The sequence below is a fragment of the Ceratosolen solmsi genome, unplaced genomic scaffold, assembly GCF_000503995.2.
Source record: "Ceratosolen solmsi marchali unplaced genomic scaffold, CerSol_1.0 scaffold30, whole genome shotgun sequence".
Lineage (NCBI taxonomy): Eukaryota > Metazoa > Arthropoda > Insecta > Hymenoptera > Agaonidae > Ceratosolen > Ceratosolen solmsi.
The window spans coordinates 3,639,558-3,666,441 of NW_011948421.1; the positions used below are offsets into that span (position 1 = coordinate 3,639,558).

A 26,884-nucleotide genomic window follows, 5' to 3' on the forward strand; every position below is an offset into this window, starting at 1 on the left:
GTCGCGAATCTTTCCTCGAGATGCCATACGCTTTGAAATTCGTCATACCGTGCTGATGGCTCAAGGTCATGGCCTGTCTTACCGACCCACCTTTCCATCTCTCTTGCCCCGATAGCTCCTTCTCTCTTTTTCAGAATGCAGGCCTCTTAGATCTTATGCGCCCGCGTTGGCTACTGGTGCCGCTGCCACCGTCGCTCAGTGGTCTCGGCCAGGAATTCTACAAGGTCAGCCCGTGATATAATCGTTACGATCGAGGCGGCTAATGGCGAATTTATGACCATCAGCCATTAGCTCTTAATCTGGGACTCGGTCCCGATTAAAGAGAAGAGAAAGCGTCGACAGGGAATAATATCACCGCCGGATAAGTGTTGTTTGACGAGACGAGGGGTGGGGGAACGACCGCGTCAAAAGCCCTCGGAAGTGTACGAGCGAATAGTGGGCGCATCGGTGTGGGAGAGCCCGTGCGAGGCTCGCGGCCTTCGGGCACGGGATCGCGCTCGATTCGCGGGCTTCCTTCAGCCGCTCGTGTGCTTGCTTAAGGGGCGAGCGGGTATCGGGAAAGATAGACACGCGGGCCGCTCTCGTTCGTCAGCCTCCGGAGCGACTCGACAATAGATCTTGTTATGTTCCGTCATTGGTATCGTGTGCCAGGGGCTCGCGATAGGCCATCGCAGCCCATGGTTTAAGCTATCGCTACAGGAGCTGCCCGAGTCTATACATAGACGTAGCCGGACCTTCTCGATCTATCTGCTGCTTGGCCGTCCATTAGTAGAATTGCTCTGCCGCGTTATAGTAACTGATCATAGTAGTCGCTAACGAATGTCTATTTACTAAATCGCCTTCCCTTCCTTCTATCCTTCCTTCCTTCCTTCCTTCCTTCCTTTCTTTCTTCCGTCCTTCCTTCCTTCCTTCCTTCCTTCCTTTCTTTCTTCCGTCCTTCCTTCCTTCCTTCCTTCCTTCCTTTCTTTCTTCCGTCCTTCCTTCCTTCCTTCCTTCCTTCCTTTCTTTCTTCCGTCCTTCCTTCCTTCCTTCCTTCCTTCCTTTCTTTCTTCCGTCCTTCCTTCCTTCCTTCCTTCCTTCCTTTCTTTCTTCCGTCCTTCCTTCCTTCCTTCCTTCCTTCCTTTCTTTCTTCCGTCCTTCCTTCCTTCCTTCCTTCCTTCCTTCGTTCCTTCCTTCCTTCCTTCCTTCCTTCCTTCCTTTTGCAACACTTTAATCATTTATCTACTGTGCTCTTCTCTCTTTTACAGTCCTTAGGCATACAATTTTTTTTTTCTTCACCACTGTCTTTTGGTAAACACGGGCAGTTGACGACGAAAATCAATGCTTTTCTGACCGATGAAATTAATTTTTTATGAAGCCGCGATGTATCGCGGAGTAATTAAATCTTGGATGATAATGTGACAAGAGTGCAAGAAATGAAAACCAAGTACAAATTTCGAGACAGGAGGTGTGATAATTTTAATTAAAATCTAGTCGGCTGTAGTTAGAATTATAAGATCCACCTTTTTAAGTCTTTTTAAGCGCAAATACAAAAACATGGAATTTCTACGTAAACACCAACTACTACTACTACGTTCATCTTTGAGATTAACATTATCCTTACGATATATTTATTACAATATATTTCATTATAGCGATAGTTATTAATAAAGATTAAATGTTGTCAAATTGGCAATGATGAATAAGGAAGCAACAATCTAAAGAGAAGCAACTAAATTATTAACATAACACAATTTTTCATAAAAAAAAGACTTTCGCTTTTAGAGCGCAATATATAAATTTGCAAAATAAATTCTCACAATATCCAATTGCTTATGCTAATATGTTTAACGTACTTTAGAATTTTTTAAAAATAAACTATTTCAACTATATTATTTTACAAATTTTTATTTACTTGTTGCTTAGCTATTGCTGTCATCGGTTGAATTTCAGCTCTTCTATTATTATTTTCTCCTTATAAAACAAAATAAATTGCTTTTAAATTATGAATGTGCTATTATTTTTATCTGAAAATCTTCTATGTAACATAATTTCCATAAAATAATTATCCATACACAGTTTATTATTTTTGGCATAAGTGAGTGCCTGAATCGCTAATCTAATTTGAGGTTCTTTTAATATAATGTACTTGATTTTTTTAAATATGTGATTTTTTAATTCTCTAGTTATACGTTTGTCGAACAATGTAATATAATCGTCTAATAATGTTTTCGTTTAACACGATTACAACAAAATTTTTTATTAAAGTAAATATTCAATTGCCGGAAATATAATTTATTTTCTCCTTAACGACAATTATACAAAAAATTTTATTTTATTTTTTGCAAATTGCTTGTTAAAAATTGATCAAGTACAGTACATAAAATTGGAATATACCTATTGCATTCATATATATATATATATATATATATATATATATTACGGACTCGTTTGCAGCATTTCTATATAAACAATCTAAATTAAAATTTTAATATTAATACTTATTTCTAAGGCTTGTAAAGAATTACGTATTATTATTTCGGTTTTTAAACAGCATATAATATTTAATATAAATATACATATTATTAATTAAAGTTTTAAAAAAAATTTTGTTGACGTTACAAATACAAATTTAGTTACTTTAGCAAATTATTTAAAATAAATTTCTTTTAGAAAGATGAATGAAAAACTCATATGCACCTACAATTGTAGGTAAATTTAAACATTGTCTATCAATTGTAATCCCCATTTTATGAATTTTTTAGAACACACACGCATATATACGCCCACACACACACACACACACACAGAGAGAGAGAGAGAGAGAGAGAGAGACAGACAGACAGACAGACAGACAGACAGACACCCACACACAAACACAGGCGCATGGAATATGTATATATACAAGGTAAATAAAAGGTAAATTGAACAAAGAATTTACAAAATTATGCACTGTTTTATTTAATTAGGACTGACTGTGCGCTATCTGGACTTGTAAAATTGTCGAAGATTAGCTTATTTACATAAATATAAAATAAAAATAAATTAAATGATACCGAAGTCAATAGCTAATTTCTAAATAAAATGAGATTAAAGACATACCGACAAATACATATATAGAAAGAATAGCTTAATCTTTATTTATTAAGTATTCATTAATGTAGTTAAATTACAGATATAGTATTTCGTTATTAATATTAATTTTAATTTTGATTTATAGAGTCATTTATTAAATTTTTTTAATTTTACAAATAAAAATTTGAGTATATATATATATATATATATATGAAATTAAATGATGAATACAGTAATGTTTCTATGTGTCTCTAAGTGTACTCTTATACAAAATAATCATTATACATTATAAATAACAAGCTGTAATCTGCATATAATATAAACATTTTTTGTTCACAAACTATAACAATATATTTAGTTTAGAATTATTCAATTGGAGTTTTCATATTGTATTTATCATTGGCAACTAAGCTGTGGAACAGTGACAAAAAATTTCACAACAGATTTTCATTTGTATATTATAATTAAGTTTCGTTAAATAAAATTAACCCAGTAAAAGCCTCTATAATATTTATTCTTTGCAACAATTTATTATTTGGCATTCTTCTAAATTCTTATGAAAGTTAACAATAATCTTATTACTTTAATAAGAAGTTGCGCATTTTTTCGAATGCAACTATTGAAAAAAATCGGTTATGTAATAATGCTCGATAGCAATAACCTTGTAATATTATTGCTAATGTACAAGTATTATTTTATAATGTATATATATATATATATATATCTTTTTCAACTTATAAATGCAAAGCAAAATTCGGATGTTAGTAATGGTGATGAATTTTTAAATCAAAATCCGTATTAGATGCATATAGTGGACTTATTGGTTAATATGCGGTGATTATGAAAAGGTTATCGTTTTACCTCTTGTGACCAAAATTCTCAGACTTTTATAATTTTACATGTTGTTATCTTTCATCTGGGGACATTTACCGGTTAATTCAAATCTGATCATAAATATCGCATAAATCACGAAAAGTTCACTCAACTAGAACAATGAATACCCCAATCTGGTACCAATTCTCTGAACCTCCATGGTTTCCGTTCAGCAACTACATATTTTAAATTAATATTATATAGCGAGCATAGCATAATTTAAATCATTGCCTAAATCTTTAAACATTGTCTACAGATTTTATTAACGTGCTTATATGAATTTTAACATTTTCAATCCCTGTCCACATTATTAATAACTATTATTAATAACATAAATGTTATTTCCAGAAAAATATATGTCCACGTGTAGCTTCTATTACCACAGATATTTTGTAGTATTATAAGAATTATGATAATCTATATCAAAAATATATAAATTTGGACTTATCTAACTCAAATTCAGTGTTATCAATTAATTATAAGATTTATTTTTATTCTTTATTCTTAAGGTGTCTTTAAAATATATTAAATATTTTTCAATATATTAGATAAATTTTCAGTCTTGTCTAGAAATACGTGGAGACGATTTTGTTTATTTCTGTAAGCACTTTTATATTTTTATCTTCGTTTACAAGTAATATATAGTATTTATGTGAAATTATTTCAATAGATGCTAAATTACAGAATTTTCTATTTTAATTATAAGAAAATAATTTGACATAAATTAAATTTGATATAATTAATAATACTTAAAGCGACGAATAATGAAATAGAAAAATTGATTATAAAAATAATTAAACTATTTGAATAAAAATGTATTATTTCTTTTACCTGATCTTAAATTACTTTGTAATTTAATGTTTAGTTATTCATATACGCAATTTATGTACATTTTATTTTACCATTACACAATTTTAATGATAACTAATAATATTTTGACCCTAGATTTTACTTTAATTTTCATAGAGATAAAATTTTATATAAATATCAACTTCAATATGATCTGATTTATAAAATTTAAAGCTAATTTTTTTATATGCATTAGTATTTATTAAAGATTTAATTAAATTCATTTTACATTTAATAATGGAAATTATGATATAATTATTTACGTTATTAATAGTGTATAACATTAATATATTCATATTATATATATTATTTATTTCAGAATTTATCGATTCTATGATAAATAATGTATTTTTAATATTTCTAGTTTGTTTTAAACGTCAAATGTATATAAGATCTATATATATATATATATAAGATATATTAATATTAGATTAATATAATATATTATAGATAGATATATTATAGAAAAACTTAATTATTAATGAAAAAATTTATTTCTAATTTAATTTAGTTTGGAAACCCATTTTTTATTGTATTTGTGAAGACTAAAAATTGATTTTCTTTTTATATTAGTTTATTTCATTAAAATTCGTTATTATACATATAATTTTTAATTTTTAATAAATACAGAACTTCCCTAGTGTGCACAAAATGTATCACTTCTTTGTCTTTCTTTACAAGTTATCCTTTAACGAATACTTACAATAATCAATAGAAATGATTAGCAAGTAAAATGATTGTACATTGTGGATTGTTGAGTCATAAAATAAAAGAATTTAAAATGGAAACAGAAAAGCATTCTTATACAAATCAAAACACTTTTATTATGTTTTTCAAGGTGATAATTTGCAATTTTATATTTCTTCACTTATTTGCACTTTAGATAAATTATTAACATTCGAATTTTATGTCTAATTATGTCTAATTTTAAGTGTCTAAATATATCTAATTAATTGTTGAGAATATTAATGTTTGTAAAAGTAAATTAAAAGTGAATATTTTGATTATATGTAAATCAAAAATTTCTATAAATTAAGATTTCTGTTTTATTTCGAAGTTTTAATAATTTACACTCGGTAATGGTAAGCAAGTTACATTTCAAATACCAATATTGACTATGTTAATTACAGTTTTAATTATGGTTTTTTATGATTGTTCACTACTATCTTTAATCTTCTTTGTATGTATAAATTTTCTTCAGTTGTATATGTTTTATAGATCTTATATTTATAAATAATAATATGAATGATGATAAATGAGCTGGTCCAAGTATTTTTTAAAATGTCAGGCATTTTTATAAATATAATATACAGTTAACTTATATATTTTTGTATAATAAAGTAAATTTAATGCAGAATGCTGAACTCTTAGACTACAAAAGGGATGATTACTATCCAACTACGGTCTTCTCAAGATTTATTATAGGTATATTCAGCAAATGATGAAAAGATTATTTAAATAAGAATAAGTAATCGGTATTATCTATTAGAACGAATACAAGCATCTGGTGAACAGGCATAACATATATATATATATATATATATATATATATATATATATATATATATATAAAATATCTCTATAAAGATGATGCTTCACAATCACGATAGTCTCAGAAATTGACCGATTATTCTTGATAAAATTTATTGTCTATAAAAAATTACCTTATTCGTCTTTTAAACATACATGTATATACGATTGGTAGAATTTTTAGCCAAAAGATTTTTCGATTTTCCTCTTTGATGGTATAGTAACCAACCACTATCTTGATCATACTGTCCACACATTAGGATCTTTTGAAAGCTCTCATCAATGGATCATTATCCAGTCGTTTCCTCGACTTTGTTTTTATGCACTGAGAACTGCCCTATCATTACGTTGCTTTGTCGTAGTTTTATTCGAACTAACACTTTAAAATATGGAATTTGATATGACATAAAGATAAAAAACGACAACAATATCTTTATATTTTGTTATGATTTATCATAAAAAAAAATTAAATTAAAAATAAATTTGTTGATACTTTTAAACATTCAAGATGATACTATACTAAAATGATAAGTATATGAGTTTTTAGTTTCTTGTTTAGTTTGTTATCAATATGTATTTAGGAAAGTCATGATATAATATGTCTAGTACTGTGTATGAATTATTTATATGTATAACGTCATCAATGAGTTTCTATAAATCTATTTATAAATTTTACGTATGAAGCAATATTTTTGATTAATTGTAAATAACTTATTGGAACATGATTCGATGCATGGCTTCTTTTATTATTAATCTTACTATGTTGATAATTGAAAAATAGTTGGAAAAAAATGGCACAAAGATGGAAAAAATAAAAAAAAAAAATAAATAAAAAAAAAAAGAAATGTCACAGTTTATTGCTTATAAATATAAATTAGCGTATATCAAAATTATCATTGATTAATTATATAAAAAGTGAAGGTGATTTGAAGAAAATTATTTATGTATCTAATTTAATGACAATTTGGTTTAGTGTTTTTTTGTACATTTTTGCCATTTCGTCAACAACAAGCTTAAGCTACTTTCAGTACTGCGTAGGATGAACGGATGTTCAAACCTGTGGCGTGTGACGTAACATCAAACTTGGATATACAAGTACTTGGGACTTTGAAGTAAGAGTTCTTCATATTGTATTTTATCCGATAATACTTATTTTACAAAGTGCAAGCTTTCAAAAAGCTTTTTTGAATTTTTATACCATTTACAATCCAATGAAATAATCGATATATCATTCATTTAATTGCCTCATCAAATTAAATAACATTTTACAATCCAAGAAGCCGCTGAAAGGGAATTCAAAAGAAAAGAACACTAATGTCATAAGAACTTTCGATTCCCTATGACAATTCCTATAATGAAGTATAATTACATATTGATAAATGATTAACTATCATTAATGATATTTTTTATTAATTAAAAACAGATGCACTTATTTATCATAATTTTGGTTCATTAAATATATTTTTAATGCATATACTTATGAAAATCGTGTAAAATATTCCATTTTTAATGATTGCTAACGCCAATTGTAATGACTATAATATACAAACAATATATATTGTACAAAGTTTATTAATAGAAAAATTTTTTCTGTATCTTTTATTATTATATCAATATCTCCTTACAATGGCTTTTAAATTTTATTTAATTTGTAATTGAATTAAGTAAAAGTTTTAAAAGTCGTTCAATTACAAAATATTTCGTTATGTATATATTTTTTCAAAGTTAAAATTTATCTTAATTGGCTGTATGAGAATAATTACAGTGCTGATTATTCATTCAATCAGTGTACCTATAATTTATATAGTAAACTGAGTTTATCGATCGAGCATAGTTTGGCGTGCTTAAACATTGTAGAATAGAATATTATAAAAAAATTCAATCGAATCGATTAATTAGTAAAAAATTTATTTTATATTAACAGCAATTCGTCTACAAGCTTTGGTAAATTATTATAAATTACCTAAGTAAAGTTGGTGAGCAGAATCAAATATTACCAAAATCAACAAATTAATTACAAATAATTAATAATTACATTTTCATCATTAACAATAAATTGTTAATAAATTCATTAAAAAAATTTATTTAGATGTATTAACATTTTTTTTAATCATTTTTTCTAGTCTTAAATTTGTAATGCGCCCCAAAAGTCTTCCAGTACATCGAAAGTTGATTTGCGCATGTCCACTTACCTTCTCGATAAAGTAGATTATGACCACGAAAGCACTAAAAATTCAATGGATTTTCTTTTACTTCGGGCATAATCTGGCGTGTATAACCCTGTAATAAATACATTTTAAATCGCAGGTAATCTATAAAATCAACATTTAAAGAATGAAGTTTATCGTAATTATTGATATTTTAGTTTGTTAGTTATACAGTGAAATATTTATTTTTTAAGAATAATGTTTACTTGATGATGGTGATTGCTAAAATATTGAGGTTAAAGCTTATATAGTATATAGCAGTTACAAGATGCCTATATTTTGCATTTGTTGACATATTTATTTTCTTAAATTTAATTATAATATATATCATTAAGTACAATTGTTTTTCAGCAATATATAATACACTGTTAATAGATTTTTTATTTATTTTTAAACAGCTTGATTGTAGAGTATGTGTTTTTAATTTAATTTAAAATTTATTTTAATCCTCTTAAATAATTATATTGATAAAGTGTTGCTTATATCATATTACTAATTACAATTATTTTCATAGCCATGGTGCGTATGAATGTATTGAGCGATGCTCTCAAGTCTATTAATAATGCTGAGAAAAGGGGCAAGAGGCAGGTTCTCCTTCGCCCTTGTTCAAAAGTGATTATTAAATTTCTGACAGTAATGATGAAGCATGGTAAGTTTTCCAAACAAATATAACAATTTCATCTTAATAACTGTTAAATGGCTAAATGAGAGATAGTGTTTTTTTTTTTTGGATAATGTAATTTTGATATTATAAATTAATATTTTTTATATTTATGAATCCTGTGTAATAGAAATTTATAATTATTAAAACAATTGTAAATTAAAGTTTGCGATAATTAGCTGCAATTAGTAATCTTGTTCTGATTAATTAAGACCCATTATAATAAGTGATTATTAATTCATTAATCTTTGAATAATGAATTTCGCTGGGTATGTGTTAAGTTAATATTAAATAATTGTTTATTACTTAGCTTTTGTATTTTCTTATAAAGTGCGATAGTCATATTTGGAATTATATATATATATATTAATAGAAATTTATAATTTATAGTGTATTATTTATAAAATATAAATTTTGTATCTTAACGTATATACGTAGATAATAAAATAAAACTTTCAATATTATGTTAAATTGAAAAGAAATTATTGTTACTCTACTTTCATTAATTATTGAGAGACAACATTTTTTGAGGATAAAATATTGGAATAATGTATTATTGCTGCCAATTTTGAAGTAATTAAATAGAATCTAAATTGTATATTTATATTATTTATGTTGTTGCTTATATTTTGTTCATTTAACATCGTTAAATATAGGTTACATTGGGGAATTCGAAATTGTGGATGATCACAGAAGCGGAAAGGTTGTAGTAAACCTTACAGGAAGGTTAAACAAATGTGGAGTTATTTCACCAAGATTCGATGTCCCTATTACAGATATCGAAAAGTGGACAAATAATCTTCTTCCCAGTCGTCAGTTTGGGTAAGTTGATGAATTATTATTATTATTTCCAATTGCCAATATATAAATGGATGAATGTATTTCAATCGTTCTGTCGAATATAGATATGTCGTATTAACTACCAGTGGTGGTATTATGGACCATGAAGAAGCAAGGAGAAAACATTTAGGAGGAAAAATCCTTGGATTCTTCTTTTAAGTTTATTTTGTAATTAAAAAAAAAATAAAAAAAATAATAAAAACAAGGAAAATAGTATTGGCATTTAAGGTGTTAAATGCAGCCTGAATAAACGTCAATGCAACAAGAATGTTTTTAATTTTTAAAACCACGTACTCATTCCGAGTCGATAATCATGATATGTAATTTATGCACATTATTGATTTGATGCAAAGCAATGCAAGTTATTTATTAATAAACATAATAACTAAAGAAACAATAATAAATTTTTCAAATTCAAGTAATGAATATTTCGTTTTTTCTTTTCTATTTTTAGTATTCTTTATTTCTTTATTAAGAGGGTAATTGGGCAATATTAAATATGTGTGCTAAATTGTAAGAATATTAGTGCATTATCATGGGAGAATCGTTTAGTTTAATTTCTGAAATTCAATGTACTTCACACATCGATAAATCAATATGTCAAGATTTTCAAATTTCGGACCTAGTGTCTTCCGACGGGAAGCAAAAAGCATTTGACATGCTCGATAATTTAGGTGGAAAATTATAAAATCGACGGAGTGATTTGAATGAAATTTGTAGATGGCGCAAATGCGAGAGCACCTGAATAGCGCAATGTTTGGCCTGATCACCATCAGCGACTAAACACGAAAGTGGTATCCATCCTCCTCGAGCCACGGTAAATCGTGTCAACGTTAACTCGCGTGCGAGCGTTGGATGGGGCTGACGGTCAGGTTACCAGCCCCACTCGGCGGCACCGCTCGCCCCCAAACAAAAGTCGAGGATTGGCTGGGAGCGCTGCCTGGCTTGCGTCCGGTCATGCGCGCAGGTCCGATTTTGTCCGTTGCATTCCACAGGCGGCTCGAGGCGCTCCGCGCCAACCGTCGTGACATACGAGCGCACGGGACTGGCATAATACGCGCGAGGCCATCGCGCCGATCGTCAGCGACGTCCGCTAAATCGGCTAAGCCGAGCAGCAGCAGCAGCTTCTTTGCTTCGCGATCGCCGTGTGGATCGCGATTTTATAGAATCGCGCATCGAGACCGGTGGTGGTGGTGAGTTTGGATCGCGAGCTCGAACGGGCGTCGTGGCTGCTCGCGAGGCTGCCAGGCTCCACCAGGTGGGCGCTCGGTCCTCTCACCTTTCCCTTTACCTGTGCGCCAGTGGCAGCTTCGTTACGCGCAGCGCCAGTGCGCACCTTTGTTAGCCAGCGCCAGGTAAGATCGAGCCGAGGTGCACGATCGCGCTTAGCTTGGCCTACCGGGGCAGAAGGGCACGAGGACCCGGGTGCTCCGATCAAATGCCGAGGGGGGTGGTTGTAGCAGCCGCTGGTAAGTGTGGCAGGAGGGAGACCTCCGCGAGCCCAGGTGGATCGCGGTGATCGTATCCTTGATCTCGGAGAATCCTGAGCTTCCTGAGAGATCGACAAGCCGAAGTCGTGCTTGGCGCTTATCCCAGTGCTTGACAATGGAAAGGAGCCGAGAGGAGCGAGGATGCGCCGTCTACCGCGGCCCGGGCGCACAGGGGCTCCGACGATCGACGCGTCGGCCCTCCTTTATGTGAGCTCTGCCCCCTGAAGCCCTGGACAAACAATCGCGTTTACTTGGGGCTGGAGGTGCGCGGCAACGAGGAGAAGCCAATATCCGGGCTAGGGACGCGAGGCCCAGTGAGATTGAAATTTGGAGAAGTGTGAGTGGGTGCGCGAGTGCAAGCCAAGAAGATGGGCAGGAGACGGGGACTTGTGGGGCCCGATGTGACCGGGATGGCGCGGAGTCCCCGAGCCGAGTGTCTCGTGGCCGCTGTTCTTGTTGTTGTAGCCGCTATTTGCTGTCTGGTTCGAGGCGCCTCTGCCACCGGTTAGTGCTGATTTTTACCCGAAACGATCGTTTTGCACTTAACACTTCGTTGATTTACTCGGCCTCTTCGCACTTTCATTTAATCAATAAATTAAGTTACGATTTCTCCATATACCCAGCAACTCTAGTTTTCAATTAACTATGTTCTTTAAGTACAATTTTCCCATTTTAAAGTCGTACCATCGCATTCGGCTTGGTTATTCAGCAAACCATTTCGAACATTTGAAGGCAATAACAATGTTCTTCTTATATCAATACCCAACATATTAATATTTAGGATTTTCCATTACCATACCTCCCACTGCTTTTAAATAACGATAATATTATTTATATATATATATATATATATATATACATACATTATTAATGCTAAAGAGACGAATTGTCTTATTAAACTCTCGAAAATTGTTTAAATTTCGCTTTGCGAACCGTTGCATTCTTATTAATGCGTCGGTGAGGGGAGCACGTACCTAAGATGCCAAGGATCTGTTTGCTAGAACCCGTTTGCCTTTTCAAATACATGTTGTTTTATACGCCATCTTTTGATTTTGATTCATTCGTCCCTAAATTAGTAGTTTGCATTTACGCACTCACAAGTGTTATATTATTAAAACGTAAAAAATTTTGCATTAAAAAAAAAAAAAAATGACGATAATGACGAGAAACGCATTAAGAATTCCTGAAATATGAAGATGTTACTAAACTATGTTAAAAACGCGCAAGAGTTATGGGAGATTTGCGATTTTAGAGTTAGATAGGATTGACGATGCTCTCGTGAATTCGGCAAAATTTCGTTCAATTAAGATGAACTTAGCGAATGACGTAAGTGAGATATCTAGATAGAGAGTCCAGCACGAAGGAGCAGCAAAAAATAAAAATGATTATCCGGCTTGACACTGAAATCATTGCTAAATTATGTCTGATTTATTGGACAATTAAATTCCATGCAGTCACGGGGCATGAAAACAACAGCCGCACGGGAATCAAAGTTCTGACAAATTTATGACTCGGCAAAAAATAGATAATAAAAGAGAGCTAGGAATGCGAAAGTAAATGCATTAATGCGAGAGGAGAAGAAAATTGCAACAATTGAGATGTTCTCGAGTTTTGCTCATGCCATTAAAATCAAATCGGCACGAGTGCCCGCTAAATTCGAAAAGTGCCACTTGTCACTTCACTCAGAGAGAGAGAGAGAGAGAGAGAGAGAGAGAGGGAGGGAGAGAGAAGCGTCTCATCTCGTCTCGTTTAGCTGTCTGCCGACTGTCGAGACGAGAATTGACGGGGACTTTCAGGGACAGTTCTAGTGCCAAATCTCCCACTCCTCTATATTGGCGGCATATTTGGCGCACAGCTTACTTTATTTATCCTCCCTATTCCTTCCATTTTGATTTAAGATATAAGAGTTTGATTTTTGATATAAGAGACAATTGATTTAAGGCTTATTTAATTTGACGCCAAGAACCGATACCTTCATTTTCATTGGGATAGGCAATGAATTTTTATATCTACGGTATCGAGATTCTGTAAAATTTAACATTTATACATTGCTTCGCTCAAAAATCATAAACTTCAATGAATAGCTTAAGAATCGTGTAATTATAATGCCTTATAAATACTTTGTTTTACTAAATTTGTGTTGTAAGCTGCTTTACTCAATGGTCGACTGTGCTGCACTTAAATTTTTAATTATTTAGTTTTCATGAAAAGTTTAACACAATATTTATAATCGATAATTATATAAATTATCCTTTATTTTATCAATGCCAAATATAAATTCAATGCTTAAAAAAAAAAAAAAATGTAACATCTTCACACAAAAACATCAAATGTCTATATATTTTAAAATTGAAAAACTTAAAATAACGAACAATATTGAATGTAATTTGTCGGAATCGAAGGCAATATTATTTAAAAACTGACATTCACCAATGTGGCGTAACAATGTTTTCTCTTTTCAATTCCAAAGATTCTAAAATTGCTAATTTCATTATTATTTTTTATTCTAATTGTCGTTAAAGGAAATAATATTAATATCTCGTGAATTAAAATTAATTGAAGCATAAATCATATGATACGGTATAAATATGGTTAGAGGTTGGAAAGCGAACATTATTTTATACACCGAAGAAGATGATATTTTTATTAGCTTAGTATGAATTAATTGTATCTGTCGTTAAACGACCCAATAACGGCTAGCATTTCAGTAAGGACACAAAAGTTGATGAAGACTTGATTGAAGCGTCACTTGAAGGGAATCGCATTAGTGCCGTCCTATACAGCATTGGTGAGCAAAGAAATCGGTAAAGTTCCGCGAACGATCGTGACTTTTTAAGCGTCTTTACTTCATCGAAGTTACCACGTGCACGCGACAATAAATGCGAATTCCGTAGCTTGCACATATATGGCCTTCGTTATCTTATCCGCATGCACATGCACTCGAGAAAGAAGTAAGAAGTACGGGAAAATGAAATTAAAATAGAGAGAGAGAGAGAGAGAGAGAGAGAGAGAGAGAGAGAGAAAGAAAGGCGTACAATTAAGCGCATTGCTTGAATCGAGTTAAGTCGCTGCGGTGGATCTCAGCAGCTCTCGGTTTCAATTATCTGCACTGATTAACAGGGGTGGCGTTACCGCATGCGCTGCTCGCACGTGCTGCTCGCATCCACGCCAATACTTGAATCTATCAGAGATCATCGAGAATCTTTAAAGCTTTTAGTTCGACGCATCTCGATTTGATAATTTACAGCGCTCTGATAATCGTCGAGAGATATATAAAAATAATAATAATTTTGCACCCAAACGTATGGGGATAGATTATAAATGTCGACAATTAATTAATTATATCTTATGGTAAGCGCCTACATTTATATACATAGTTGCTGGGCTTATATTTGTTTTATCCCTCTGAAATGAAATCTGAATTAATAATAACGTTGTCTAACGATGAAATAATTGAGATAATAATCATACGGTGCTTTGCTTAAAGGGCTCATTCCTAACAGCTTTACACAGCCTTCTAATGGTGTATTAAAAGTTGTTAGTAATGCTATACGTGTGGAAATTCGCGCGCCGCCCCTTAATCATCATTGTCCCGCTTACCTCGAGCGTTGTTCTACAGAGTTGTCCATATTTATTTATCCATAAGCGACTGCATGCGTGTACTATACAACCTATACTCTTACGCCTTTTCAAATTGCAGTCCACCAATGATTGTGATGATACGTGCGAGTGCACGCGAAAAGTGTACTAAGCGTCCACCATCATACACCAATTACTTTTGATGCTAGTTGGACTGTGTACCTTTGAGTACTTCGCTTTCCTACTTAAATACGCACTCCTATTCAATCTTAATCAAACAGTCATTAAAACTCTCACTTTTTCATGACGTAAGTCGGACACATTTCACTGATTCATATCATGATAGTAACATTGTAATTTTTACACCACCAAACGATAAATGTTACGAAATTGTTGAACTTTTTATTCAATGATATAATACTTCCTATGCTTCTATTATAATCGGTAAATATATCTACTATACTTGAAATATATATTTAAAGTTATAGAGATAGTTTTACTTTCAATTTATTGATAATAGCAATGGCCATGTATATAACTACATGTCAATGTTAGGCTTATAAATTGTAACAAATAAATGGAAATTACTAATAATAGAATATTTAATGTCAAAAAGAATGTCAAACTATGTAGAGGCTCAATTTATATTGCAATTATGTTTTTTTTTTTTTATATGCATATTATTATTGGCATATAATTCTTCTTGAATTAAATGAAAAAGGTTATAAATCTTGATCAAGAGATTTACTCATATATAAAACAATGGATTATTTTTAAAATATATATTAATTCATTATTTTAACTTAAATACATTGAAATACACACTGTATAAATTGATTGTTGAAAAATCTAATTTTTTTAATACAGTACATTCTTGTATTTATATATTCCCTATGCATACATTCTCTCACACACACACACACACACACGCGCGCGCGCGCGCGTTGTTCATACAAGTGTAGATTAACCGTTATTCTTATTTCTAAGGTATTTTTACGAACAGTTAAAAGATCATTTACCTACATATCAATTGCGAGTTTTAAATAAAAATATCATAAATCAATGGAAACGGCTTTTAAATAAAAATAAAAAAGTAATAAAAAATTCCTCATTGTATCGCAGGATCAAACCATTTAAATATAAATGGCCCTTAAAGTTTCATTTCGAACACTCATTAAATACTAAAAATGTATCAACTTCTTAAATATCATAGATAAACATTTTTATATTCTAAAGTTCGTATTAAAATGCGTTATTGCTATTTGCATTTTATTAAAAAAAGCAATATATGCAATATATGCAGAAATTAATAATAGAAACTTGAAGGAAGAGGATTTGGAAAGATGGAGGGAGGAGAAAAGGTAGGTGCAGAGACGGTTAAAAAAATCCGTAAGTCCCAGATTGAACGAGTTGGCTACACATCGGAGAAGAATTTTCTGTCTCTTCTTTTCCTCTCCCGTGCTCCCACCATAGCCATTACTCGCTCGTTGTACAGTCACACACACGCAAGTGCGCGTACACACACAAATATCTCTTTCTCTCTCTCTCTCTCTCTCTCTCTCTCTCTCTCTCTCTGTCTCAGTCTCAGTCTCTCTCTTTATCGTTGGGTATATGTTCCATCTTCAATGGACAAAGAGGTCACGTGCTCGGATACGTGTATCGGAAATGCCAGGAGATATGATATATATGCATAAAGCAGCATCGCTGTATACCGCATTACGTCTTTGGCCGATTGGAATACGCGCGCAAACTTTATAGTCTCTGCCGTCGAGTTCGTGAAAGGTCTTTTTATTTGTAGATCTCCAGCGTCACCGTCGCCGTTATACGTTCTCTTGGATAAGAGAAAAGGCCTACGTCCTGCAGCGGTCCGTGTGCCGTAATACTCTACAATGCATGTGTGCGATGTACAGGCTTGGTTGTACAGTTTTAACCACATCCCTGGATCTCGGCGTTGCGCTAACGGCGATCGCGTGCTCGCGTGGCTCCGTTAATACTTTTCGGCCGAATCCTACGGTGGCTGCTTTTACTTTTTCTTTATAGCCGCGGCCTTTTTCAGCGAACGAATGTGTCGAGCCATTCGTGCGTACTCAGTCTTTATTTTGAGATAATCGATGCTTCATCGGGTTGACGCACTACTATGGCCAATCGTACAGTTGCGCATCCGAGTCTTTTGCAATCCGTTTGAAATTCATCGTGTCGGCTAATGAACGAAAGATCTTGCCATTAAGGACTATCGTATAAGCGTTGAAAATCTTATCTCAAGGGCCGTTGCATATGCATGGAAAATAAGGCTTTTACGAAATTATGATACAATTTTTAAATTTTTTTAAAGGAGTGATTAAAATTTTTCTTTTTAAATATTATTATGGACTTTATTATAAATAACAACATTTTTAATATCTAATTGTATTATATTTCTTTGTTGTTATATATACATATCATAAAATATTATATAAAATGGATCGTTCGAATTTATGACATACATAACATATAGAAGTAAAGAAGACATATATTATTTCTCATAGTTTAAGTGTCAAAAATATATTAACGTTTTAATGATGTAATCATAATATTTTGTTAAAAAGAAAACGAAGGTACAGTAACAAAAATATCTAACAAAAATGTATAATTTATATTTATAATAATTAATGGAAAAATCATCGATATGTAATGAGTGAGAAAGTTAGTTTCTGGTCGGATATGATACGACCAATTAAAGAATTAAAATTAAAATTAAAACAATTCTATGTATGATATAAAAATGGCCTCTTTACAGGGATTTATCGGATAATAAGTGATATTTATTTTTGTATATAATCCGCATATACCGCTTATGGGATTGTGACATTGATTGCATATTGAGTGTTAAGTATTATATTGTTTATTGCTATCACTTTTAATATCATTAAACATTTATGATGTCTACTTAGTTCACATTACAAAGCACTTGAATATCAATTTAACAAATAGCTTAAATCGCTAATAGAAACCTTGAATATTAAATTATAAATTATAAATAATGTAATTATAAGGATCGTTGTCCAAAATAATCAATTGAAAAATAACATTTATTGATTAATTGAGTAATATTATGACCCTATGATGACTAAATTTGTATGGCAAATTTCTTAGTGTATTATACTTGATAATATATTGATAATGCAGAGCTATATAGAATAATGTTACAACTGATATATAAACATTGTAGATATATTTAAGTTTTCCTGCATTTAAAATAATGGATTTGGAGCTAATGAATATAATAAAGATCTTTCAATGAGTTACGTATTAAAATAGTATTTGGCAATATATAGATCCCCTAGTTGAGTATTTAAATAAGAATTTATTATAAAATATTGAATAAAATGTGAGCGAAATTGATAGAAAGGGATATATATATATATATATATATATATATATATATATAGAGAGAGAGAGAGAGAGAGAGAGAGAGAGAATAGAAAAAAAGAGATAATAGTTTGCGTGACATTGAATTTAGAGCCAGTAAAAGAACATCGCACGAAAGGCCAAAGTAAGCAGGGTCCCTGCGTCCCATCGAGTGTACGCGCCTGGAAAATATTTCTTGCTCGATGAAGACGAAGAACACGGGAGAAGTAGCAGGAAAAGAAGAGCGAGGTGGGAGAGAGGGAGAGAAAGAACACTCTGTTGTAGCATTACCGAATGCGAGCACGTATTTTAGGTTCGGTGAGAATGTTCCTCTCAGCGCGCCGGTGGCGCTGCACACAATAAAACAGCTGGCCTGACGCGGCTGGGGCTGAGGGGCAAGGGAAGCGAAGGACGCCAAGTAAGTCTTCAGCCCTAATGCGCCACGCGGCCCTCAGGCTCCAGGTGCGTAGGTGCGCGTGCACAAGAGAGTACGAGCTCCCACGAAAAGGTGTCTACTTACCCGACGTCAGCTCGGGACAGGTTACAATGAGAGTAGCCGAGCTAAGCTAAGCACAACCCCGTCCCTCGTTCCCTCTTATCCTCCCTCTCTGGGATTCTCGCTCCCTCCGATCAACGTAAGCGCTAGCCCAGTCGTAACGTCGACAACTACGTCTGCATTTTTTTCATTTGTTTTTCAATGTTTTATTTAATGCGTCTGTGATTGGATCTTTAAGTGGAAACTAAATTCATATTCGCAATAGAGCATCATATCTCATCATGAAGATATTTCTCATCTCATAATGCTCTTTATTGACAAATCGTCAATTTTGTAATTATAGTATGCAGATGGTTGCTATGATTCTAGGACCGATCCACGTTATTATTATGTAGATTTAAAATTAATTAAGCGCGATAGTAAATGCAATATTGTTATTGAAGCATACACACTCTTATTAATTATTTTTTAAACGAATTTACGACTTTAGTTTCGTTTATTATTCCTTCTCAGCCTTAGTTACAGCTTGGGAATGTTTGGTTACACGATGGTTTTAGATTTCACTTCTGATTGTATATTATCACATCTGGATGAACAAATTTTAGACATTGAAATGTATGGTTAATACTATATAAATGTTCAAGTTTCAACCATATGACGAACAAATTTTAGACATTGAAAAGTATCATTAATGCATTACCTTTTTTATACCTAAAAATAATTATTCAAGTTTCAACCATACGGCATCAATCTAAAAATATCGTGAAGGTTTTGTGAAAAGCTTGACAGACAAAAGTCTGTTGAAGTTCTCGGCTTGGAAATTCTTCGTACACACACCACGTAATGCGAGAAAGGATCAAGGAGGATATTCATTACTTCACCCTTACCTGTTTTATCGATTTCTGTATCGTTCGAGAGTTATATTTGTTTTCATTGTCGATGATAAAGACTTCGGTGACGAAGTCAACGACGAAGACGAAGACGAAAACGCAGACGCAGACAAAGCTGAAGATGACGACGACGACGACGACGACGACGACGACGACGACGACGACGACGACGACGACGACGACGACGACGACGACGACGACGACGACGACGACGACGACGACGACGACGACGACGACGACGACGACGACGACGACGACGACGACGACGACGACGACGACGACGACGACGACGACGACGACGACGACGACGACGACGACGACGACGACGACGACGACGACGACGACGACGACGACGACGACGACGACGACGACGACGACGACGACGACGACGACGACGACGACGACGACGACGACGACGACGACGACGACGACGACGACGACGACGACGACGACGACGACGACGACGACGACGACGACGACGACGACGACGACGACGACGACGACGACGACGACGACGACGACGACGACGACGACGACGACGACGACGACGACGACGACGACGACGACGACGACGACGACGACGACGACGACGACGACGACGACGACGACGACGACGACGACGACGACGACGACGACGACGACGACGACGACGACGACGACGACGACGACGACGACGAAGACGACGACGACGATAGGAAGGTAGGAAGATCGAGTGTGCGATGTCGCTATGTGGCGCGATTCAACAGACTTTTTTTTTTATCCTAGAAGAAAAGGAAAGAAAAGAAAAAGTAAAGCCTTGGCACTATTAAGTTTCGCCTCGTCACAACGACGCTTTTCACTCTTTTCTTTCCTTTACATTACGGGCTCGAGGACATACAAATCAAGTTGAAAATATTTCGAATTCGCGATACGACTGAGCATGTGCGAGCATGCATAAGTAAGGGATAAAAGTATACAGGAGAGGGGAAGAGGAAAAGACAGACCGACAATTGTGTTTGGAAAAAATGTTAGTAAAAATACATATTTAAATTAGACTTGGCGTAGAGTCGTGAGAATTTATATTTTCAATTATTGATAGAAAATCGAAATTTCAAATTTAACTGTTAGTCTTGTTTTCAATGTAGAATAACAACATTTTCGTGTTTTTTTTTTTTAAATCGTTATTACCAATCATTTATAAAAAAAAAAAATTAGACAATGTTTAGTTTTATGATTAACACTAATAATGGCTAATACGATGCTATTTGCATGCTCTAACTTTATAAATTTTTATACAAATATCTCGTAATTATTTAAGAGGGAGGTATTGCGGACATGAAAATTTTTTATATAAATTCTGTTTCAAGAGTAGTGATATTTCACAAAAATTCGTCATTGAATAACTGCTTAACAATTTGTAAGCAGTCTCATGCCTGGATTGCTCTAGAAAATGTGATTCCCTTGTCATTTAACACCAAAGTAAAGCTCATTATGGAAAGTAGAATGAGGTGAGAAAAAGTAGCCGGAAAGATTTACCAAACGAATAATGCGGACACTACGAAAGATAAGAGAAAGTAAGGTGTCGAAAATAGCTTCAATGTCTCGACCATTCAAATATTACGTTTTTTTTTTTTTTTTTTTTTTTAATTTTTCTAATACACGATAGCTCTCTATAACGAGTACATGTATTTTCTTTAAGGACGCATGCCATTTTACCGTGCAAGATTCACAGATCCCTTACGCTGCTTCTTTCACGCCTCGTCGCCTGCAATTTTTCCTTGTGTTTGTTAAAGGCGGGCGACTTTAGTATTCGGCTATATCGAATTCTGGCTATACGCAATTTTAGAACCGCTCGATGGACTCGGACGACTCGTTCCGCATGATGTCCCAACATTTTCAAACAATATCAAGCAGGTACCGGAGCTTATGAAAGCCATGGTTTCTTTTATGAAGGCTTGAGAAGAAGAACATCTCGAAACCTGAGCGCAGATAATAATTTAGCTCAAGTAGCTTGTGACGAAATCTACAGTGTTTTAAACGAATACAAATCGTTATCGCTTACATTCGTTTTCTCAATAATACTTATGAATTATTCGTCTTATTGCATTTTTATTATTTGAGCGATACTTTTTTAAGTAATAATTATTTTATATCGTCAAAATGGATAAAAGTTCATTATTAGGCCCCTTGCGCGTCTGTTATATTCAATTATAGCTGCTACTTAATGTCATTTACCTTATCACTCAATAGTCATCAGAGTTCGTATGTAAAAAGTAAACCAAAGAATGTCAAAATTTATAATGGTTTCAAGCAAAATCTAAACCGTTTATATCAAATCGAATTATTTTGATATTTTTCGATGGTCAATTCGTTAATTAACCACTAGCATGCAAGACTAAATAAATAGATCTAGTATCGAGTTTGATAATTTGAGAACTTTCCCTTTTTCTCGCCTTAATCTATGGACGCGATATCAAAATAATATGCTGCTTCCGGCCATTGTTTCGAAGGACTTTTCTTCAATATTCCTCGAGTCATCGTGCACTTGTGCTAAGTGCAATGCCACAGCCTCGTAACCTTTTCTCATCTTCTATGCTTGAAAACACATTTCAGTCTGGTCATATAATAAATATAGTTGAAAGGTACATTATATAATTCGCGGATGAATGGAACAGATTGCGAGACTAATGTTTGACAAATTGTATCGTAAAAGAAGTGGTGAAAAGTTGTTTCTACCTGGGTTATAGTTTTATGAATGTAATTACAATGCTGTTTTCTTATGCTAATTATATCTATTGTGTATACGTTATTTAAAAAAAATTATCCGATAATGACTTTTCTTTATTATAAGAACACTTGCACAGCTGTAAGTTAACATTTAGTATGTCTAATTCAATAGAAATGTAATCTTTCATGGTAGTTATCTAACTATAATACCGGGACTTTATTTAAAAACTAACCTCTATACGATAATTAAAATTACCATTAATGACTATGACACCACAGCTCTCCGACTCAGCATTTTATATACGTTCGATAAGTTTTTTAGTGGATAATTAATGAAATCCGGTATAATGATGTGCAGTATGAATCGAGAGCTATTATAGATAATTAAATATGGATCAGCAGATAAATATAAATAAAGATTTCTATGTGTTAAATTCAGCATAATAACTGGCTTTATATAAAAGTTATGTCAATGCTGTTTTTATAATTACTTAGATTTTCATGCTTTTCATAATTTTCATTATTATAAATATTCCATGTTTTAATATAAAGACCAATTTATAAAACTTCGTATTAGTAACTAGTATTCTGGATTTTTATAATTTTCAATTATATTATATTAACATTCATATCAATCATAATCAATTATTGGCATAATCAATTATTATTTAGTTAATATAGAAAAATAAATACCTGCCATTATTGTTATCCTTATCGTGTTAGTATTATCATGTCAAGGAGATATTATTATTTAAGCTATTCATTAAATTATACGATGATTTTTAACAATATAATAATAATAATGATGATGATGATGATGATGATGATGATGATGATGATGATGAAAACATTTTTAATGATTTAATAATAATAGCAGCAAAAATGTTTGAATTTCGTCCACTATGCGAATATGCCTTCTATTAAGAGATTTCTAATTATTTTTGAGAGACAAATATTTGATTATAAAAATTAATGCTCACTATTTTTAAGTATTTATAAAGCTGATAAATTATATAAGTACATTATTTTTGGCTAATAATGTTTTGATATTTCAATTATTTTTGGAGCTTCGTAATTATCAATCTTTATGGGCGCAAAAATATAATAAAGTGAAATATTTCATGGCTAAAAATTTGGATACTTAATTCTAGAATACAAACAAAATTTTAATAAAATTGAATATTAATAAAAAATACAAATAAAAATTGCTACTTTATGTTTACATATAGTAAGTACTTGTCTTATGTCTTATAACAGTTTCGATATATTTTTACAACGTTCATATCGTCGTCTAAAAAAAGTTTCGCTCTATTATATATCAAGTTCGTTAATAATAGTACAAAGAATACTTTGAATAATATCATTACAAGTATAGCAGTATTTTATAATTGTAATGCACAATAGTAAACAATTTTTCAGTATATTAACGTAATTTATTTTTGACAATACTTTCAACTATTTCAACTCCAAATATGTCTTGCAACAACTCACTGGAATACGTTTATATTATTCATTAAACTTGTAATTCTAATATTTTCCAATATGCTTCATGTAAATCGAGTATATTGAATTAAATAAGAAATGCAGTACATTATGAGTTAATAAAATATGCTATATATTAATAATGTCAGTTTTCGAATTATGCATTCTTAAAACCAGACGTCATATTACGTATATGAAGTAATTCTCACGACTGTAAGACTTTGGTTTTCAAATGTGTAGTGCCTCCACTACGATTTCCTACATATAATATCAGAAAGCGAGCATAAACTACTTAATGCTACCGATGCTTATCAATAATGTTACGCCATTATTGCCAGTATAGTAAGCGATGAGAGCTAAAATATTATTGTAATAAATATAAATGCCGATGATATTTTACGACAATATTAACAGTACTGCTGCAAGGATTCATCGGTGAACAAAGCAAATTCACTTATTGGCGCACATCTTTTAATATTAATTGATTTGACAATCATTGAAAATAATACAAAATGTCGGCAGTGGATGAATGCAATGATGGAAACGGGAGGAAACCGGGGAGTCGTTATCTAGTCTCGAGCTTTGAGGTGGTTTGGGCTCAAGTACTGGTCTGGCGAACGAACGGCTTTGAGAATCCTCCAAGTCGCGTTACTGGTGTTGCTGCTGGTGGTGGCGATGCTGTTGTTGGGGCCACTGACCGCCCCCGGCAAGGCCTGTTCTTTCATCTCCCCACCATCGTCACGAGTCTTCGGCTCTTTCTGGTCTCGACCTTCTTGCTTTCCTCTACCATTACTTCTTCTCTTTAACTTTTTCCTTGTTTCCCTTTTTTACTTGTGACTCCTCTGTTATTATTAGTAATAGTTTAGTTTCTGTAATACGACTACCAGCACCTCCATACATCTGCTGTTTCTTCAAATCTTTGTCCGCGGATGTGCTAAAACGCGCAAGATGCGTTTCGATATATTTTATCGCACGACTTCCTTCGTCCTCTTCACTTACACGCGTAAATAAATACGAGTATACATAGCTTACATCCTTTTTTATGCATTTATATAAATCCGTTTCAGTTCTTTCTACGTGTGAATTGCGAAAGATATGCAGGTAAAGATGCAGCCTCTTTGGTAATTTCATACATCAGTACGCCTCTGAAATTAAACGACTCTTTGAATTATTTTCTCAAAAATTACGAATGTTGATGTAGATAATAAGCAACAATTAACTACTTCATTTTTCTATCACTGAATCTCTTTATCACTGAATCTCTTGGTTTAATAGCCTATTTTATTTACTGAATTGCTTAACTAGCGGCTTTATTTTTTAGTGCCTTACGTACATTACTTTCAAAATAGGATAAAAAGTGAACTCAAAAGAAGATATGCATATGTAATTAAACGCATTTGTATTTATTCGATCACTAATAGTTGTCAAAACATTAATAAAAATTATATTCGGCAAATCTGATAATTTAGTAATTTGAATATTAATAAAAATTATGTAATGATTCTAATGAATAGCTTTCAAGGATATGAGTTATCATATTTGCGCGAATTTTATATTCACATAAGTCTTCGATTCAAGTATCTAACCACTAACAACGCGCTGGCTTATTTCAAAGCGAAGGATATTTTCAGTCGGAACTCGAGACTTTCAATGAAGCACTTCATAACATGGCTATCTCGACCTTATTTTTAATAAACTTAATAACATAAATTTGTACTATAAATGGCTATTCAAATAAACGTAATTTTGAAAATACTTCATTGGGTGTTGCAATTTTTTAAGAAAATGCAAGCTGACCGCAATAAAATTCTTTAATACTTACGAAATTTCTCTAATATATGCAAATAGTAGCAATCAAGTAGCAATTGTTGTGATTATTACTAACGCTTATTTAATAAATAAGAGATTAATAATAAATTTAATTTACATTGACTATTATCAAAACTCGTTTCCGGGCAAATGTTATTATTGCAGATTATGTATTCTGGTTGTATTATGGGTTTTAAAATTGTCAAATTGATATAGATTTATGAATAATTTATAAATTGAACTGCATAAATTCTTATATTCAATTCTTATGATTAAAATCATTTATTCATTCGGAAATAATAAAGTTAAAAACTTCAGTCATAATATGCAGAATTTTACATAATGAATATATTGATACTGCATTGATTTATTTATTATTTCAATTTTAACAAACTTCAATATTTTTTTCGTTTCAAATTACTGCAATATATATTTCGATGTTGAGTAATAGCAGTTTATTTAACTACAATTTTTAATATAAGCTATATTGTTTTTATATTATATTTTATTGAGATAATAAAATCTTAAATTACTTTATCTTAAAAAAACGTAGAAGTATTCTATATATTAAGTGTTATGTAGATTTTTAACGTCTTTTATATTGTATATATTTGTAACGCCTTGTATATTCCACGTGTATTTAATTTTTTATTTCATTATACTAGATACAATCAAACAAAAAGTACTAAATTTTCAATTTATACATACTAGGACAATTGAAAATATCGATGCATTATTTTTATATTTATGTTTTAATGCAACGTAATCTAATTTTTATTGTTCGCGCCTTTTTTCTAAGAAAATACTATTAAATTTTAGTTTAATTTTTAGCAGCATAGAATATGTATTAATTTGAATTTTTTCAAAATACTATGCTATTGATTGATTTTTAATTTGAAGCATTAAATATATAGAATTAAATGCTGAAACACATAATTAATAAACCTTTATATATTAAAAAGTTGCCTTAAAAATATATACTTTAATTTTTGAGAGGGTAATCTAATAATTTCAATAGCAAAGCAAATTCA

General features: G+C 32.2%; 2 protein-coding genes across 2 annotated transcripts in view; both read left to right on the forward strand.

Annotated features, from left to right (window-relative positions):
• The first annotated feature begins 8,518 nt into the window (after nucleotides 1–8,518).
• Nucleotides 8,519–10,282, forward strand: LOC105361357 (40S ribosomal protein S15Aa). Its single transcript, XM_011498506.1, has 4 exons — nucleotides 8,519–8,613; nucleotides 9,028–9,162; nucleotides 9,831–9,996; nucleotides 10,080–10,282. The coding sequence occupies exons 2-4, from the start codon at nucleotides 9,030–9,032 to the stop codon at nucleotides 10,171–10,173; spliced, it is 393 nt and encodes a 130-aa protein (XP_011496808.1). The 5' UTR covers nucleotides 8,519–8,613; nucleotides 9,028–9,029; the 3' UTR covers nucleotides 10,174–10,282.
• Nucleotides 10,283–11,616: 1,334 nt separating this feature from the next.
• sdk (sidekick cell adhesion molecule) overlaps nucleotides 11,617–26,884 on the forward strand; it is a 65,007-nt gene continuing 49,739 nt past the window's right edge. Inside the window, 1 exon segment of the mRNA XM_011498507.1 lies at nucleotides 11,617–12,008. Coding sequence (XP_011496809.1) covers nucleotides 11,873–12,008 — 136 coding nt within the window. The 5' untranslated portion in view covers nucleotides 11,617–11,872.

Excerpts from the sequence above, each read along its gene's own strand:
- LOC105361357 (XM_011498506.1), top strand. The coding sequence starts at position 9,030 with ATGGTGCGTATGAATGTATTGAGCGATGCTCTCAAGTCTATTAATAAT. Across the intron at positions 9,163-9,830 it reads GACAGTAATGATGAAGCATG|GTTACATTGGGGAATTCGAA; the intron begins GTAAGTTTTCCA and ends CGTTAAATATAG. Across the intron at positions 9,997-10,079 it reads CTTCCCAGTCGTCAGTTTGG|ATATGTCGTATTAACTACCA; the intron begins GTAAGTTGATGA and ends TGTCGAATATAG.